This window comes from Camelus ferus, chromosome 20, assembly GCF_009834535.1.
Source record: "Camelus ferus isolate YT-003-E chromosome 20, BCGSAC_Cfer_1.0, whole genome shotgun sequence".
Taxonomy (NCBI): domain Eukaryota; kingdom Metazoa; phylum Chordata; class Mammalia; order Artiodactyla; family Camelidae; genus Camelus; species Camelus ferus.
In genome coordinates this window covers 29088130-29106234 of record NC_045715.1, presented here as the reverse complement: position 1 = coordinate 29106234, position 18105 = coordinate 29088130, and the positions used below count along the sequence as shown (strand labels likewise).

General features: G+C 56.0%; 2 protein-coding genes across 5 annotated transcripts; both read left to right on the top strand.

Moving 5' to 3' along the window:
- The first annotated feature begins 3 nt into the window (after positions 1-3).
- On the top strand, positions 4-3612 carry MRPL2 (mitochondrial ribosomal protein L2). Of its 4 annotated transcripts, XM_032463108.1 has the most exons (8): positions 6-272; positions 853-1163; positions 1392-1560; positions 2110-2251; positions 2364-2479; positions 2556-2666; positions 2960-3033; positions 3364-3612. In XM_032463108.1, exons 3-8 carry the CDS (start codon positions 1431-1433, stop codon positions 3574-3576), a joined length of 786 nt encoding a protein of 261 aa, XP_032318999.1. In that variant the 5' UTR covers positions 6-272; positions 853-1163; positions 1392-1430; the 3' UTR covers positions 3577-3612. The 4 variants fall into 4 exon arrangements, with proteins under 4 accessions (XP_014419805.1, XP_032318999.1, XP_032319000.1 ...); XM_032463109.1 differs by lacking the exons at positions 853-1163; positions 3364-3612 and adding an exon at positions 3279-3329; XM_006190670.3 differs by lacking the exon at positions 853-1163 and having other exon boundaries at positions 52-272.
- A 331-nt stretch (positions 3613-3943) lies between these two features.
- CUL7 (cullin 7) lies at positions 3944-17731 on the top strand. Its single transcript, XM_032463098.1, has 26 exons — positions 3944-4312; positions 5140-5727; positions 6152-6303; positions 6444-6941; positions 7413-7551; positions 7651-7847; positions 8122-8350; positions 8909-9140; positions 9226-9331; positions 10308-10535; positions 10787-10877; positions 10980-11151; positions 11312-11417; positions 11723-11818; positions 12023-12198; positions 12516-12649; positions 12970-13152; positions 13357-13463; positions 13550-13732; positions 14852-15012; positions 15173-15389; positions 15502-15766; positions 16440-16585; positions 16692-16818; positions 16912-17117; positions 17336-17731. Exons 2-26 carry the CDS (start codon positions 5148-5150, stop codon positions 17657-17659), a joined length of 5055 nt encoding a protein of 1684 aa, XP_032318989.1. The 5' UTR covers positions 3944-4312; positions 5140-5147; the 3' UTR covers positions 17660-17731.
- The last annotated feature ends 374 nt before the right edge of the window (positions 17732-18105 follow it).

The following is an 18105-nucleotide window of genomic DNA, read 5'->3' as shown; positions in this document are numbered from 1 at the left end:
ACGCGCAGGGAGGAAAGGAGTGTGTGTCCAACTTGGTCTTGGGTTCTCTGCTTGTCTCTCTTAAACGTCACGATGGAGCGACAGCACCGAGACCTGTTAGCGTCATCCAGCAGCGCCAGGCGGCCTGTCTAAAGGTGATGGTGGTGTGCTGAGCCCGACCGATTCTGGCCAAGCTCATGGCCCTGCGGGTACTGACCCGTGCTCTTGGCTCTCTGAGCCTGACGCCCCGGATCGCCGCTGTCCCCGACCCGAGCCTGCTACTGGCCACGCAGGTAATCCACCTTACCCGGAAATGAGGCTATTTCCGTTCAGGCTGCCGGAGAGGGCACCAGGAGATGGGAGTTGGGGGATGAGAGTCTGGTTAAGAGTCATGCCGGCCCGTGACCTTGGATAAACCACTCCCAGCCTCTGCTTTCTCCTTTGTAAGCACAGCTATCTCACAGGGTCGCTGGATTCCTCAGACGAGATATTGGAAATGAAAGTGCTTTACAGTCAAATATTGTACCGGTTTCAATAATAACTTACATTTTTTGAGTGTCTGTCATAAGCCAAGCATAAGTAACAGACGTTTTAAATCAATGAATTCCTTTCAACCACTCTATATTAACATTCCCACTTTACATGAGAAAACTGATATGCAGTCCAAGGTCATACACCAACTATAGGCAGTCTGGCTTCAAAGCCTGGGCTCTTAACCATTATTGTAACCATTAAGGATGAGTTACTACTGAGATTAGAGAATTCAGGGTAAGAGACCAAGAAAAAGAGTCTAACATGAAGACATCACAAGGTCCTTAGAGGGCAACTAAGTCACAGAAAAGAGAAGTTAAGTCTTACCTCTGGACCTTTCAGACTGATGGTTTGCAGATGCATGCTTAAAATTCAAAACCAAACCAATCTACTCTGTGAAATGCTGGAAATACAGCAGGGAACAAGACATAAATGATCTCGCTCCATTCATATCTGGAAAACTCAGAAACAATGCAACAAAATGGGCAAAAGGCATTGGTGCTGATGGTGGTACATGGATGTGTGGAACTTACCAGCCCTGGAGAAGGGAGTTGTTTAGGGAAGGAAAAGTTTCTTGGAGAAGGAGAGTTTTGAGCCAAATTTGGAAGAAGATGCACCAAGGGAGAACATTCCATTGAAGAAATACTTCAGAGGTGAGAGGATCAAATGAGGAGAGGTAATCAACACACATAAACCTTGATAAACATCCCATTCTGGCATCTGTGCAAGCTGTGAAGGCGGGTGGAGTTTTTGGGCAGCTGGTCTGGGGCAGTTCCAGGAGGAGGTAGGCTACAAGCTAAACTTTGTGCCCTCTCCCTTAGTTCTCTGAGGCTTCTCCTTCAATTAGCTTTCAAGTGAAAGAGATTTCTGTTTATCTCTAGGTGACAAATAATGTTCTCCTTCCGCTGCCCTCTGCCTCGATGTTGCTTCCCTGTCGCCCATTCCTTACCTCTGTGGCCCTTAGCGCTAAGTTTGTGTCCTGGAAGAGTCGTACCAAGTATACCATTATGCCAGTGAAGATGAGGAAGTCTGGGGGCCGAAACCACAAAGGTGAGAGCAAGGGCAAGATTTAAGCAGTAAAGGGGAAAAACATTGTAGGACCCGAAGCCTGTATTTTAATACAGGCAGAGAAATGTAATCAAAAAGCATTTATCAGACTCCTTCTGCATTCAGTATGTGCGTGAGAGTAAGAGAGTAGAATACAGACAACAGACAAGTGGTCCGTGTTCCCAAAGATAATCTAGGTAATTGAATTGGACATACTCAGGAAGTTCCATGACATTTTTCTTCACACCCGTCACAAATTTACAATGGTTGAAATTGAACATGAGTTACATGGCTCTCAGTAAACTTCCTGAGTAATTTGTAGAGATTTTATCTGAAAGTTTTATACAATTGCAGTATCATGTTTTTTACCAAGCTCCATGTATGTGTTCACCCCCACTTACCCCATTGTGTTGTGCAATTTTTTTTTTATCATTTCCTGCTAGTGTCATAATGTTGGGAAGCACTGCTCTCTGCTTAGGATGGGCCTGTTCCTAGTGCTGGGAACTGATTTGTCTGACCTGGGTCATATCCCCCGCACTGTCCTGACCACAGGCCAAATCCAAGTGCATGGTATTGGCGGGGGCCACAAGCAGCGTTATCGCATGATTGACTTTCTGCGGTTCCGACCCGAGCAGGAATCCAAGCCAGGACCCTTTGAGGAGAAGATCATCACCGTCCGCTATGATCCCTGTAGGCAAGTTTGGGATGTAGGGTCATGATGGTGTGGCTGAATGACTGCTCTGTGGCTTTTTAGAAGACGTGAGACTGCCTAGATGGTCTGCTTACCTGTTCCTCACTCTGAACAGGTCAGCAGATATAGCTCTGGTTGCTGGGGGTAACCGGAAACGCTGGATCATTGCCACAGAAAACATGCAGGCTGGAGATATAATCCTGAACTCTGACCACATAAGCCGAATGGCAGGTGAGAGATGGCCGCCAGATGTATGTGGGCTGGGAGGCTGCAAGGGTTCTGGTGCTGATGAAATTCTGTCTTTTAGTCGCTGCTCGGGAAGGGGATGCCCATCCTCTTGGGGCTTTGCCAGTGGGGACCCTCGTCAACAATGTGGAGAGTGAGCCAGGCCGGGGGGCCCAGTATATTAGAGCTGCAGGTATGAAAAAAGGAGCTGCTTGGGGGTCTTACAGTTTGGAAGGGCAAGGGGTACCTGTGGCCACAATTCTCTGAACGCATGGGCCCACATCTGGTCCACTGGCAAAGAAAAATGGGGAAAACAAGGACGAAGAGATGCTTGTGTTTTGCCCTAAAACCTTACATGTATCCTGCTTCAGGGTTTCTACTCCTGAAAGGCAAAGCTGGGACAGTGTGTGGGGTACAGCCCCTTGAAAATCTGCTCCCCACCTCCTCCTCTGAGGAGGGTGGCAAAGCTATTTCTCCCTTTCCCAGGAACCTGCGGTGTGCTGCTACGGAAGGTGAATGGGACGGCTATCATCCAGCTGCCATCCAAGAGACAGATGCAGGTGTGTGGGTGTGTGGGTGCAGGTGGGAGGGATCATCAAAGGAGGAATTTTTGGAATGTGCCTTTCCTGGCCTGGATAGCTCCCAGGTGTTTTATGTTAAGAACTGCCTGGAGCCAGGTCTGTCCTTTTCTGCCATGTGACTAGGCACGCTTGTCAGGCTGGCACCCTCAACTACTGCAGGACCTGCACTCAGATTCAATTGTGTTCTGCTTTTCCTGTCCTCTCTATTCTCTCGTTGAGTATAGGAAGCCGCTCAAGAGTCCAGGCCCTCAACAGTGTGAGGCTCTTTCTCCCCACAGTGCATTCTCCCCCATCTGCTTTCACTGTCAGGTGCTGGAAACGTGCATAGCAACAGTAGGCCGCGTATCCAACGTTGATCATAACAAACGGGTCATCGGCAAGGCCGGGCGGAACCGCTGGCTGGGCAAGAGGCCTAACAGCGGACGATGGCACCGCAAGGGGGGCTGGGCTGGCCGAAAGATTCGGCCGCTGCCCCCCATGAAGAGTTATGTGAAGCTGCCCTCAGCTGCTGCCCAAAGCTGATATCCCTGGACTCTAATAAAGTGGCCCCTATTTTCATTTGTTTCTGGTTTTTGGGGGGAGGGAAGATGGTACATACTGGGCTGGGGCGGGGGCAGACAGGAACAAACAACCGTGGAGGGGAAGGGAAGGAAAATAAATGGATCCAATGAATGGGGCAAAAACTGAGGCTGCCCCCCTTGCCTTGGTCCTTTTCTATGTAATGGAGGAGAGGAAAATAAATGACCTCCATGGTTTCTTCCAGTTCCGACTCTGGGAAGCCGGGAAGTCACTTCCGGTGGCAGGAGGTAGGGGGAGGGATGAAAAGGAAGAGGAAAGGGCGGCGCGGAGGAGGAGGTGCCGCGCGTCGCCGAGGTGGCACCTGCGGCTCCGCCCCGGCGCTCTCCCCGGGCCCCCAGCTTTCCGCTGGCCCTGGCGGAAATGAGCCGCAGCTCGGAGCGGGCGGGCGGCGCCGCTGCCTGGGGTCAGGCCCCGCCCTGCCCGGCCCCGGAGGCCGCAGACCCGCGCGCGGGCGGGGCGGTGACGGCTGCGCGGCCCCAGGGCGCTCGGTCCCTGCGCGCCACGCCCCCTGCTGCCGCCTGTCCAGCGGAGACACGCCCCCTCCCGCCTCTCCGCCTCGACCCCTTCGGGGGGCCCAGGCGGGGCCCAAATCTCCTCCAGCGCTGCCGCCATCGTCTGCGCCGCGTCCCTAGCTCGGCGAAGGACAGGCCTCGCGCCAGGACCCCCGTCGACTTCTGAGGTGGCCAGAGCCCCGTCGCGGCCCCCTGCCCCGAGCCCGTTTTCCTCCGCCCACTCGCCCACAGGGCCTCCCATCCCCCGTTCCACCGCGCCTCGGGATTCTGGCTTATCTGGCCTACCACCCTCCCCCACACCTTGACGCGCGCCCCGGTTTCTCGGGTCTTCCATCCCGGTCCCCCGAGCCTCGCTCCTGTTACTCATCGGGTCTCTTGTGCACCCTGTTCGGGGCCTCGCGTCGCCCCCACCGTCCTTGCTGCTCCAGTACCACCAGTCTTTGGCGCCTCCAGCCTTCCAGCCCATGGCTCTCAGCACCCTGCCTCCACCACCCAGGTCTCTGGGTCTTTTGCCTCTGCAGACTCACTCCGTTGCTTCAACCATTGGACCTAACAGCCCTTCCCATACACACTCGGAGTCTCAATCCCCAGCCGTCCAATACATAACAGGCCTCTGGGCTTCGCGTACCCTCTTTTCCCAGGTCTGCTGCAGCCTCTCCCAGGGCTCTGGGATTCACTTTAATTCCAAGGCTGCCCTGCCCCCCACCGCCCCCTTCCCACTGCTCCAGATGAACTCACTCCATGCTGCATGCAGGGCCTTGGACCCTCCTTTTAGCCTCCAGATTTTGAGTTCTTTCAGCACAAACACCCCAGCTTTCCTCTCCTTAGGCCTGGCCCCACCCAGCCTGCAGCAGGCAACTCCTGGGCCCTGAGTTTTACCCTACCCAGCCTGACAGCTGTTGCCACATTTGCTGCCCTAACTCCTGGGTGTCCTTGATTGTCTGACCTTCTCTCTCACTTTAGCTTGCCTGTTCTCTTTTCCTTGTGTTCCCAGGTGCCAGGATGGTGGGGGAACTCCGATACAGGGAATTCAGAGTGCCCCTGGGGCCAGGCTTGCACGCCTATCCCGATGAGCTGATCCGCCAGCGTGTGGGCCATGATGGGCACCCTGAGTACCAGATCCGCTGGCTCATCCTCAGGCGCGGGGATGATGGGGAAGGGGGCTCCAACCAAGTGGACTGCAAGGCTGAGCACATCCTGCTATGGATGTCCAATGACGAAATCTATGCCAACTGCCACAAGATGCTGGGCGAGGATGGCCAGGTTATCGGGCCCTCCCAGGAGTCAGCAGCGGAGGCTGGCTCCCTGGACAAATCTGTGCTAGGGGAGATGGAAACCGATGTGAAGTCTCTTATTCAGAGGGCCCTTCGGCAGCTGGAGGAATGTGTGGGCACTGTTCCTCCTGCTCCTCTGCTTCACACTGTCCACGTGCTCAGTGCCTATGCCAGCATTGAGCCCCTCACGGGGGTCTTCAAAGACCCAAGAGTTCTGGACTTGCTCATGCACATGCTGAGTAGTCCCGATTATCAAATTCGCTGGAGCGCAGGCCGGATGATACAAGCCCTGGCCTCCCATGATGCTGGTGAGGGGCAGGGTGGGGAGGAAGGGGGAGCAGGAGAGGGGCTGTGTCAGTTTAGGGTCTCACAGGGCACTGGGGATCTCTGATCTCATCAGTACACAAATGATTCTGTTGCCCTTCTCTTAGGATTGGAAGGAAAGGAGGTGGGAGGGTGAGTGGACATCTCTGCAGAAAGAGGAGACTGAATCCTCAAGGACCTCATATTAATGGTCTTTCTATGCAAAATAAGAGTCTAGACTGGTTACTTATAAGATAATAGTAGTTAAGAATAAGACAGTAAGCTTTGGCTTTTGAAGCAAATCAGCAAATCATGTCATTCTTAGTGTGTGGTGGTAAAAGGCTTGGACTGAGAGGGTCCAGGGTCCAGGAGAGATGCCTGGGACAGGCGACGTTAGGGAGCTGTTACTGATTGGTGTGTGGGTTACAGGGACCCGGACCCAGATCCTTCTGTCACTGAGCCGGCAAGAGGCCATTGAGAAACACCTGGATTTTGACAGCCGCTGTGCCCTGCTGGCCCTGTTCGCACAGGCCACGCTCTCTGAACACCCCATGTCTTTTGAGGGCATTCACCTGCCACAGGTATTCTGTGGGGAGTGTTGGGAGGGAGCTGTGGACAAAATCTAAGAACCAGGCGTTTGCACCTGTCCACAGAGGACAGTGTGGAGAGAGGGGCTAAAACTGGGACAGGGTGGACTTAGGCCAAAGACTGTGTCCTACAGGTCCCAGGAAGGCTGCTCTTCTCCCTGGTGAAACGCTATTTGCATGTCACATCCCTCCTGGATCAGTTGAATGACAGCGCTGCAGAACCAGGAGCCCAGAACTCTGCTCCCGAGGAGCTGAGTGCGGAGAGAGGCCGGCTGGAGCTGGAGTTCAGCATGGCCATGGGCACCCTGATCTCAGAGCTGGTGCAGGCCATGCGCTGGGACTGGGCCTCAAGCAGACAGGGGCCTGCGGCCCGGCCCTCCTGTTCCATCTTCCAGCCCCAGCTGGCAGACGCAGGCCCAGGGCTCCCACCTGCCCAGGCCCCTGCCTCCCTCAGGAGGTCAAGGCGATTTCGCCCTCGCTCTGAGTTTGCAAGTGGCAATACCTACGCCTTGTACGTGAGGGACACGCTGCAGCCGGGGATGCGAGTGCGGATGCTGGATGATTATGAGGAGATCAGTGCTGGGGACGAGGGCGAGTTCCGGCAGAGCAACAATGGCGTGCCCCCTGTGCAGGTGAGCCAGTGTGCGGTGGGGGTACACCATTGGGGGGGTCTGTCTCAGATGGGGAATATCTGGGGAGCCACTCAAAGAGAAAACCTTCAGTAAGCTTGGGTTGGTAAAAGGGGGTCAGCAACTGAGAGTGGGGCCCATTGGCAGGCTGAGAAAATCTGCCTTTAGGAGACTCAGAGGTCTGGAAGACTCACTCCCAGGAAGAGACTGATCTATCAAGACTTTCCCAAAGGTCAAGTTGAGGAAGACAGCGTGGTTAAGGCCAGGACGAGTGTAGGGGCATAAGACATCAAGGACAGGCCATTTGGGGAAGGCGTCCTTTGTGTGCATGCACATGTTCTCCATATGCCATATGTTTTGTTCTTCGGAGGTTTTTCCAGACCTGGCCAGGTGGGCACCCTGAGGACTGCATGTTATCATCCTTGGGCCACTGCTTGTCATCCCTTTCCCTCTCTTTTTTCCCATATCACCCAGGTGTTGTGGGAGTCGACAGGCCGCACTTATTGGGTCCACTGGCACATGCTGGAGATTCTGGGCTTTGAGGAAGACATTGAGGACGCGGTTGAGGCTGATGAGTACCAGGGGACAGTGATCAGTGGAGCCGTGGGTGTAGGTGAGCCCAGAGAGGAAGCAGGGGTCAGCTCTGAGTAGACGAGCTGCGGTCTGGCGGGTGGGCAGTGACATCTCTGGGCCTCACAACCCATCTCCACAGCCCTGCCCTCTTGGCGGTGGAAGCCCATGACAGAGCTCTACGCCATGCCCTACGTGCTGCCTGAGGATGAGGACGCCGAGGAGAGTGAACACCTGAGCCAGGCCGAGTGGTGGGAGCTCCTCTTCTTTATCAAGAAGCTGGATGGACCCGACCATCAGGAGGTTCTCCAGATCCTCCAGGAGAACCTGGATGGGGAGGTAGGGCCAGGAGACACAGAAGCTGGGGGGCTGCCATGTGATGGAGCAATTGGAGCACTTGCACTTGGGATGGGAAAGGGAGGTCAATACCTTAAAGAGCTTCAGGGAAGGGGTCTAGAATGTTTGGAGGTGTTGGCAAGCTGTTTGGGAGGAGCCAGCCATGAAAGGTTCAGGATGTAGAAGGTGTATGCAGAGATCCCTTCCCCTGGCAAGTGCCTTTGGAGCCTCTGGGCCAGCAGAGCTGCCTGCAGTGAGAGCTTCTCCCTAATGACAGATTCTGGATGACGAGATGCTTGCTGAGCTGGCCGTGCCCCTGGAGTTGGCCCAGGACCTGCTGCTGGCTCTGCCACAGAGACTCGATGACAGCGCTCTCAGGGACCTGCTCAACTGCCGTGTCTACAGGAAATATGGTCCTGAGGCCCTGGCAGGGCAGCCAGCCTACCCATCCCTGCTGGAAGCCCAGGCCCAGCCCCAGGAATCAGCAGCCACAGCCAGAGTGGAAGGTGGGGGAGCTAAACAGACAGCAGCTCTGCAGACTGGCCTCTAGGAGAGCACTAGCCCAGGAGAGATACCTGTGCTGATTTTTGTGCAGTCCCCCCTGGAAGAGATGGCACCTTAAAGAGAACCTGAAATTTAGAGATAAATGGCGAATTGGAGAGGCAGACACTGTGCTGCCTCCAAAGAATAAAGGAGGGTGTAAAGTCAAAATATTGCAGGAGACTTGAATCCTTGAAAGCCCTTGTTGAATTGTTTCTATGATAGAGAAAAGAAGATTTCTGCATGCTTCTAGAAGTAGGGAAATGCTCTGTTGTTTGCAGATGGGAGGCTCCTCTGCCATTTTAAGAATGAAAAATAAAAATTTGTCGTGGAGCTGTCGCATAAGTACATTGAGATGCTATGACATTCCCCAAGCCTAACTTTTAGGTGGACAAAAATAATGAAAAACATTTTTAGAAGAAATTAGGAAATAAGATCAAGAGTTATAAGTCTTGTCTCTCCTTTTCTGATCCTTCACATCTCATTGGCTTACTCTTGTGACCTCCCCATTTCTGTTGCTAAAGAAGCTCCAACTCAGTGCCCGGACACTCCCCTGCAGCAGCTGGTGGAGGGTTATGGTCTGGCTGGGAAAATCTGCCTGGATCTGGAGCAAGCCTTCAGCTCAGAGGGGGCCCGGGAGACCGACGTCAAGCCACTCCTGCTGCAGCTGCAGCGGCAGCCCCAGCCCTTCCTAGCGCTGATGCGGAGCTTGGACACTCCAGCAGCCAACAAGGCCCTGCACCTGGCGGTTCTGAGGTGAGGGGGTGGCGAGAGGCAGGGTTGGGCAGAGGGGTCTCTGAGGCTGGCTGTACATCTCTCTCCTCCCGCCCCCTGCTCCCAGAATCCTGATGCAGCTGGTGGACTTTCCTGAGGCACTGCTGCTCCCGTGGCACGAGGCCATGGATGCCTGCATGGCCTGCCTGCGGTCCCCAGACACTGGCCGAGAGGTACCCCTGCCCTTCTCTGGGGAGATGCTGAGAGGGACAGGATGCCAGGCAGCTTCTGGCAGGGCAGAGCCCCCTGGGCGGGGCTGTGGAAGGCTCTGTGGAGCCTTTGTGCTTTTGGTTTAGGTTTGTTTTTAAAATGGAATTTTATTTTTAAAAATAGGTCATACATTCACACAGTTCACCAATCAAAACAACATAACAAGATATACACTGAAAATTCAGCTCCCACCTGAGTCCCTGTTCTCCCAATGTCCTCCACATGCCCCACATTGGCTATTACTTGTGTTAATTTATGTATCCTTATTGTGTTTTGTTACACAAATAAGTAAACCCAAAGGTGGGATCTAATTTGCCATCTCCTTCATCACATAATAGATTATATCTGTATTACATTAAGAGTCTCAATGGTTCCTGTTTGGCTGGACCTGTGGAGGGAAGGGGGATGGAGGAGGCAGAGGGGACCATCACATCCCAGAGTTCCCTGCTATGGAGTGATCCTGGGCCACAGAAGTCTTGGGAAGGGGCCAGAGAACTAGGGTCACAGTGGCAGTGGGTGTCAGCAGCACACAGCTTTGGCTGTTACCCAGATTTGAGCTCTGTGATGGGCTTACTGAATGTCCACACACACATCTAGTCCCTCTTGCCCCCCTCATCAGGTGTCTTTGCTTGGGGCCTGAGCATCTCAAAACACAACCCCACAGCTGGTTCTTAGGACAGCTGGGCCTATAAAGAAACAACCAGGGATGCCCCCTGCACCTGCTGCCGGCGTAATCAGTAGTGGAGAACCCCTGGGTGGGAGGGCACCTCCTGCCTCTTCCATTTCAGTCTGTTTGGTTCTCTGGTTCCACCAAGCCCTCGTGTCTCCGCATCCTGCCTCGATTTTACCTCCTTTCGCTCATTGATTGCAGTAGCCCCGGCACTCAGCACACAGTGGGTGTATAGTCAGTGACTTGTGTCCATCCCGTCCCCATCACAGGTGCTCCAGGAGCTGATCCTCTTCCTGCACCGCCTGGCCTCGGTGAGCAGGGACTATGCTGTGGTGCTGAATCAGCTGGGAGCGCGAGATGCCATCTCCAAGGCCCTGGAAAAGCACCTGGGAAAGCTGGAGCTGGCACAGGAGCTGAGGGACATGGTGTTCAAGTGTGAGAAGCATGCCCACCTCTACCGGAAACTCACCACCAACATCCTGGGAGGCTGTATCCAGGTCAGGAGGAAGGGCAAGGAGAAGCCTGTGGGTTCACAGCTGGGTAAGAATATGACCCAAGCAGTGGCAGGAAAGGGGGGCTGTTTCTGAAGTTGGGAAGGCAGGTGAGTCCAGTGAGCCTGGAGGCATTTGTTCTCCTCCCCCTTCCCTGTCTGGTCCTGCCGTGCCAGTGTTAGAGACAGTCCCACTGCTGCTGGGTTTCTTTTGCATGTGTGTTTCCGAGCCCCTCCCCCCCCGCTGTCCTGCTGCAGATGGTGCTGGGCCAGATTGAGGACCACCGACGAACCCACCGCCCCATCAACATCCCCTTCTTCGATGTGTTCCTCAGATACCTGTGTCAGGGTTCGTGCCTGTCCCCACGTTACCCCGCATCTCCACACCCCCGTCTGTTTTCTCTCCACACCTACCAGGCTGTGACCTCCATCCCTCCTCCCTTGCCCACAGGCTCCAGTGTGGAAGTGAAGGAGGACAAGTGCTGGGAGAAGGTGGAGGTGTCCTCCAACCCGCACCGGGCCAGCAAGCTGACCGACCGCAACCCCAAGACCTACTGGGAGTCCAACGGCAGCGCGGGTTCCCACTCCATCACCTTGCACATGCACCAGGGCGTCCTTGTCAGGTAATCCGCTCCATGCATGTTTAGCCACACGCCCATGCTTTCTCTTGACTTCCCTGTTTGTCTTGGGGAAGCACCCCCACCCCCCGAACATGACCCTTGGCCGTGTCTGTAAGGACATGACTAGATGTGGTCCCTATTGGTTCCTCTGCCCCACTCGCAGGCAGCTGACTCTGCTGGTGGCTGGTGAAGACTCGAGCTACATGCCAGCCAGGGTGGTGGTGGTCGGGGGCGACAGCACCGCATCCCTTAACACAGAACTCAACTCGGTAGGGAAACTCGTCCCATGCCTTTAGCTACCCCCACAGGATCCAACCTCCTGCCCAGACCCCTAAATGCCTATATTTCTCCCTGTCTTGACCCCATAGAAGGTCAAGTCCATCCTTGTGCCCATGTGATGACATTAGGCCCTGAGCAGTGAGGGTGGCATTAGAACCTCCCTCCCCAGTCAGGACCCCACACACCCCAGGGCTAGAGGAGGGAGGGGCACAGCGAGCGGACAGCAGCAGACCCTGCTGCTTTCAGCACTCCCATCTACACACATGGAGGTGACAGCACTCTCTGCCCCCACCAGGTGAACGTGATGCCCTCTGCCAGCCGGGTGATCCTCCTGGAGAACCTGACCCGCTTCTGGCCCATCATCCAGATCCGCATAAAGCGCTGCCAGCAGGTGGGGCTGGGGGCTGGGGCTGAGGGCCAGGACGGGGTGCGGCCCCTGGGCCTGGACCTCTGCGCCCTGTAACTTGCGGATCTTGGGCCAGGGCTTCAACCTGGGTCATGGGCAGCTCCAGGAGTGGGGCCCCAGGGTGTGGCCCACCCAGCCAGTTTGGACGAGGATGTGGGGCTGGTGGCAATGGTCCTGTGTGCATTGCAGGGCGGCATCGACACGCGCATTCGGGGGTTGGAGGTCCTAGGCCCCAAGCCCACGTTCTGGCCGGTGTTCCGGGAGCAGCTGTGTCGCCATACACGCCTCTTCTACATGGTTCGGGCGCAGGCGTGGAGCCAGGACATAGCAGAGGACCGCAGGAGCCTCCTACACCTGAGCTCTAGGTGTGTGTGAGCGTGTGTGTGCCTGTGTGTGCCAGAGGTCAGGGCATTACAGAGGGCTGCTGGGCGGCTTCTCTGGAGGGTTATCATGTTTGGGTTGGGGCTGGAATGTTCTGCAGTTTGTGGGGGAGAAGAAAGGGCAAGAGAAAGAAGTTTCTGCAGTGGGCTGGGAATGGGGTGAGCCAGTGAACCAGGGGGGTTGTGATGTCCCAAGGGAGGATCTGGCTGTTCCTGGGGTAACCTGCATCTTAGGCTGGGTGCACACTGGGGTCACTTAGGCCTCCAGCCCCAACACCTTCCTCCTCGGTCCTCCTCCCCAGACTCAACGGGGCTCTGCGCCAGGAGCAGAATTTTGCCGATCACTTCCTCCCTGACCATGAAGCCGCCCAAGCACTGGGCAAGACCTGCTGGGAGGCCCTGGTCAGCCCCCTGGTGCAGAACATCACCTCCCCCGGTAACCGAGCCCGGCCCCCTTTACCATCCCATTGCTCAGCCCCACTTACCAGCCCCTTCTTGCTCTACTCTAGAGCCACCTGGGTTGTGCTTTTGGCCCTTTTGGCACCTGCGTTCATTTGGTCCCCCCAAGACCCCTTCTCACAGTTGAGGGGCCCCCCTTTCCCATGTCTCCCGGTTGCCAGCCAACACCACAAGGTCAGGAGGGGCCTTGCTACCTCCCTTCCCGTATTGTTCTGTCCCACGCTCTTTCCCTGCGCTCCCTCCAGCCCACTGCCCTGCAGACACGCCTTGCCTTGGCTTGTTCTTCCCATCTCCCAGATGAGGATGGCGTCAGCCCCCTGGGCTGGCTGCTGGACCAGTACCTGGAGTGTCGGGAGGCTGCCCACAACCCTCAGAGCCGTGCAGCTGCCTTCTCCTCGCGGGTGCGCCGCCTCACCCACCTGTTGGTGCACGTGGAGCCCTGCGAGGTGCCCCCTCCGGTGGCGGCTGCTCCTCCGCCCAGTGAGTACTGGGGGTTCAGGCTGGAGCTGGGCATTTCCCCAAGCCCCTGACTTGCATACTAGTCTGTCCCTCTCACCCTCTCCTCCCTACGTGCTCAGCCTGTTCCTGTACCCCCACCCATCATGTCTGGTGGCAGCAGGTCAGGAAAGGCCCCCCAGCTCAGGGGCTGCCCCTGCCTCCCTCTGCTCCTTCCCGTCTCCACAGAGGGCAGAAACAGAAGCCACGACTGGAGCTCCCTGGCCACCCGGGGGCTTCCCAGCAGCATCATGAGAAACTTGACCCGCTGCTGGTTGGCAGTGGTGGAAGAGCAGGTGGGCGGGGGAGGCGGGGCGGAACCCGGCATGTGGCCTGTGGGGTTGCCCTTCACTCCTTCACTCCACCCCTTCCCTCCCTCCAGGTGAACCGGTTTCTGACCTCACACTGGCGGGATGATGACTTCGTGCCCCGCTACTGCGAACACTTTAATAATCTGCAGAAGTCGAGCTCCGAGCTGTTTGGGCCACGGGCAGCCTTCTTGCTGGCGCTGCAGAACGGCTGTGCGGCTGCCCTGCTGAAGCTCCCCTTCCTCAGAGCTGCCCACGTAAGCCTCCTGCCCTCCCCTCACCCTGGGCTTCACCCTGCACACTCCCCTCCCCACATCCTCAGATTGGCCCAGCCTTCCATGCCCACTCAGCGAGGAGCATGTTCTGGTATAGAACCACATTATTGAAAATTCAAAATAAAGGGAAAAAAAATGACCCACTTTGTACTGTCCTAACATATCTCGGCAAACTTTCTTATATTTGTGTGTCTGATTTCACACGGTTTACTCATGAGTAGCGAAAATGCTTGATCCTCTTTTCTTCTGACCCTTACATTAAAAACCATTTTCAGTGTTGCTATTTGTCCTCACTTTTAAATTTTTACATAAATTCCATCTAATGGATGTACTGTAACTTACTCCACCACTCCCATCATTCCACAAATATTTAATAAGCGCTTAAAATGTGTCAGGCCCTGTGATAAGAGCTGAAGACAGATGAAGTCCCCTAGGGAAGATGCACAGTTAAGCAAATGACAAACTGAAATGCTGTAACGCCTGGGTAAGCGGAGAACAGCGACTGGGAGCTGGAAGCACGGCTGCTCGTGTTCCAGTAACATTGTGGTGTGACCATCTCTGCACATAAGTTACAAGCACACCTAGTTTTACTGCTCTTCACTATATCTTGCTTTGCAGATAACGCTTTTTTTTTTTTTTTTTAATGAATTGAAGGTTCGTGGCAACCCTGCATTGTCAGGAGATGGTCAGCATTTTTTAACAATAAAGCATTGTTCAGTTAAAGTGTATACACTGTTTTTTAGGCAGAATGCTTATTTCACACTTAATAGACTACAATATAATGTAAACATACTTTTATATGCACTGGGAAACCAAAAAATTCATGTGACTTGCTTTATTGCAGCAACCCTCCTCCCACTGCTTCCTGCAATATCTTCGAGGTGTGCCTGTATTTCCTCACGTTAAATTGTTGTTGTGTCGAATGTGAAAAAATACTTTTCATCACTGTTAATATTCTTAACATGCACAGTTGTTAATGACTTTTTAAAAGAGTTTTATAAAACTGTTGACCGGTTGATGAAGCTGCTGGCCACTCATGTCTCCTTCCCCAGACCCTCCCCTAATCCCACTCACCTGATCTGTGCTCTCCCCATTGCCCAGGTGAGCGAGCAGTTTGCCCGGCACATCGACCAGCGGATCCAGGGCAGCCGGATCGGTGGGGCCCGGGGGATGGAGATGCTGGCTCAGTTGCAGCGATGCCTGGAGACCGTCCTGATCTTCTCTGGCCTGGAGATAGCCACCACTTTTGAGCATTATTACCAGTGAGTAACACGAGGAAGTGGGAGGTGGGGGGAGGCAGTTTGATGGGCAGGGCCAGCTCTCGGGCCTGGGAGGCTGGGGTACTGGCAAGCGGGAGTCACGGCGCGGGCAGCAGTGCTGAGCGCCTGCACTGAGGCTGGGCCCGGGCTGTGCGTGCTGCAGGCACTACATGGCGGACCGTCTCCTGGGCGTGGGCTCGAGCTGGCTGGAGGGGGCCGTGCTGGAGCAGATCGGCCTCTGCTTCCCCAACCGCCTCCCCCAGCAGATGTTGCGGAGCCTGAGCACCTCGGAGGAGCTGCAGCGCCAGTTCCACGTCTACCAGCTCCAGCGGCTCGATCAGGAACTCCTGAAGCTGGAGGACACTGAGAAGAAAATACAGGTGGGTGCTGGGGAAGGGACTCAGCAAGTGGGAGGGGAGGTGGCAGAAAGAGAGGCACGGGGCAGCCCCGAGGAGCCCACTGGCTTCGGGGCACGCTGTATGCGGTCTCCAGGTGGGCCACGAGGCCAGCGGCAGGGCCCACAAGAGACAGAACGGAGAGGAAGGTGAGGAAGCTGCAGCTGTGGCCGCCACGGCGGAGGACGAGGACGAGGACGAGGACCTCTACTATGAAGGGGCAATGCCAGAAGTGTCTGTGCTTGTCCTGTCACCACGCTGCTGGCCCACAGCCTCCATCTGCCACACGCTCAACCCCAGAACCTGCCTGCCTGCCTACCTGAGGGGCACCTTGAACCGATACTCCAACTTCTACAACAAGAGTGAGCAGCTGGGCAGAGGGAACTGGGGGCTGGGAAGAGGATAGGACACTGGGAAAGACCCTGAGCTTAGGGGTGGCCCCTGCGGTGGGCAGCCTTGATGGGGTGGATTTGAGAAGAAAGGGCAGGCGCCTGGGTGGGGCTGCAGAACCCGACTCCCAGACTGTTGCCTTTTCTGTCTGTAAAATAAGACCCCTCTTTATAGGTGGTGGGGAGGACGGGGGGCAGGAGGCATCTGAGGCCACCAGAAAGGGCTTTCCCTCAGTGGTAGGTGTCTGGCTCCTGGTCAGTCACTGTAACCTAAGCTCCCCAAGGGGGGATGATCCTGAGACTCAGACCCTGCCCTCAGGGAGCGCCTGCAGTAGCGGGGGAGACGTCGTTTCCAGTTTGATAAGACCCCAGTCCTTCCTCATTTCACGGTCTTGTCTCCCTTAAAAAAATGGGGACTACTCGAAGGCACTGATCACAGCCTGCCCGGCACAGGGTGGACTCCCAGATACCTGAGGCTTACCCAGGAGGTAGACACAGAGAAGGCCAAGCTCTGGAAGCTCAAACCAGGAACCACAGCATCCATAAATGCTGGGCCCCACACTCTGCAGATTAGTGGGGACAAAGATCAAACCATGGTGTGTCCTCACCAGCCCCTGGCTCCCTCCTCCTCCCTGACACTCCTCAGGTCAGAGCTGCCCTGCACTAGAGCGTGGCCCTCAGAGGCGACTGCAGTGGACGTGGCTGGGCCGGGCTGAGCTGCAGTTTGGGGACCAGACTCTGCATGTGTCCACTGTGCAGATGTGGCTGCTGCTGCAGCTCAACGAGCTGAAGGTTGCCCAGCCCCTCGTGCCTTCGCGCCCTCTCCCGCCTGGTCTCTCCTCTTCCCTCCCTGCACTCTCTCCACTGGGGGCCCTGATGCTTCCCTTTCCTTCCTAAGGCCGTCTCTTTGGAGAGCCTGGTGGCGCTCTCGGGGCTGTCTCCAGACATGCTGAATCAGGCGATAGGGCCTCTCACCTCTTCTAGGGGCCCTCTGGACCTTCATGAGCCAAAGGATGTCCCAGGAGGTTTGTACTTGGGGCACTGGGGCTTCTACTCTGCTCTAAGCCTGGGCCAGCCTCCTCGTGGGTCCCCATCCAAGTGACCGGTGTTTATTTCAGGGGTGCTCAAGATTCGAGATGGCAGCGAGGAGCCAAGGCCGCGGAGGGGCAACGTGTGGCTCATCCCAGCTCAGACGTACCTGAAAGCTGAGGACGAAGAGGGTCGGAACTTGGAGAGGAGACGGAACCTTCTTAACTGCCTCATCGTCCGAATCCTCAAGGCCCATGGGGACGAGGGGCTGCACATCGACCAGCTTGTCTGCCTGGTAGGTGGGGGTGAGGGGGCTGAGGGGGGCCGTCCACAGGAGGAGATGGATCCACATTTGAAGCCTCTGGCTCAGTGTGGAGCCTGTGGGTGGGTGAGGAGTGAGGCTGCGGTGTGCCCCAGGTCCTCACTGTCCTGGCAGCGTGTGCTTGGACCGGAAGCTGTTGGGGGAAGCTGGGCACCTCTGACCTATTGTTTCCCCTCCCTGCTCCACACCAGGTGCTGGAAGCTTGGCAGAAGGGACCGTGTCCTCCCAGGGGCTTGGTCAGCAGCCTCGGCAGGGGGGCCGCCTGCAGCAGTGCTGATGTCCTCTCCTGCGTCCTGCACCTCCTGGGCAAGGGCACGGTGAGACGCCAGGACGACCGGCCCCAGATGCTGTCCTACGCAGTCCCTGTGACTGTGATGGAGCCTCACACCGAACCCCTAAACCCGAGCTCCTCGGGCCCCAACCCACCCCTCACCTTCCACACCCTACAGATTCGCTCGCGGGGCGTGCCCTATGCCTCCTGCACCGGCACCCAGAGCTTTGCTACCTTTCGGTAACTCTGGAGGCGCGGCCAGGGCTAGGTAGGGCCAGGGCTTTCTACAGAATAAAATGCAGGAGTTTGATTCCTTGACCTGTGTGGTGACTGCTAGGGATCTGACAAGGGCAGGGGGCTTTCCTGACTGACAGGGAAGAGCCCTCTGTTCTGAGGCTGCATCATGCCTGCTAGGAGCCACTCAGGGTGAGGATGGCAGCCTGAGGAGAAGGGCAGAGGGAGTCGGGTAGGACTGTGCATCCCCCTCTGGGCAGGGGGATTAAGTAGACTCCGCGGATGGGCCTTCTCAGAAGTGCTTTCACCAGGAAGGCTGGGGACTCAAGCCCACCTTGCCACGAGCTGGACAGCTTGTAACTTACGCACATCATCAAGCAAGGCTGTTTTCCTTGTTTGTGGAAGTGGAGCAGTCACTGTGAGAGTCTGACGAGTACCAAGTGTGGGAGCATTTGA

Coding starts and splice junctions, on each gene's coding strand:
- CUL7 (XM_032463098.1), top strand. CDS start 5,148: ATGGTGGGGGAACTCCGATACAGGGAATTCAGAGTGCCCCTGGGGCCA. Junction 11,152..11,311: donor CACCAGGGCGTCCTTGTCAG/GTAATCCGCTCC, acceptor CCCCACTCGCAG/GCAGCTGACTCTGCTGGTGG. Junction 15,390..15,501: donor ACACTGAGAAGAAAATACAG/GTGGGTGCTGGG, acceptor TGCGGTCTCCAG/GTGGGCCACGAGGCCAGCGG.
- MRPL2 (XM_006190670.3), top strand. CDS start 177: ATGGCCCTGCGGGTACTGACCCGTGCTCTTGGCTCTCTGAGCCTGACG. Junction 2,252..2,363: donor GTCCGCTATGATCCCTGTAG/GCAAGTTTGGGA, acceptor CACTCTGAACAG/GTCAGCAGATATAGCTCTGG. Junction 2,480..2,555: donor CCACATAAGCCGAATGGCAG/GTGAGAGATGGC, acceptor TCTGTCTTTTAG/TCGCTGCTCGGGAAGGGGAT.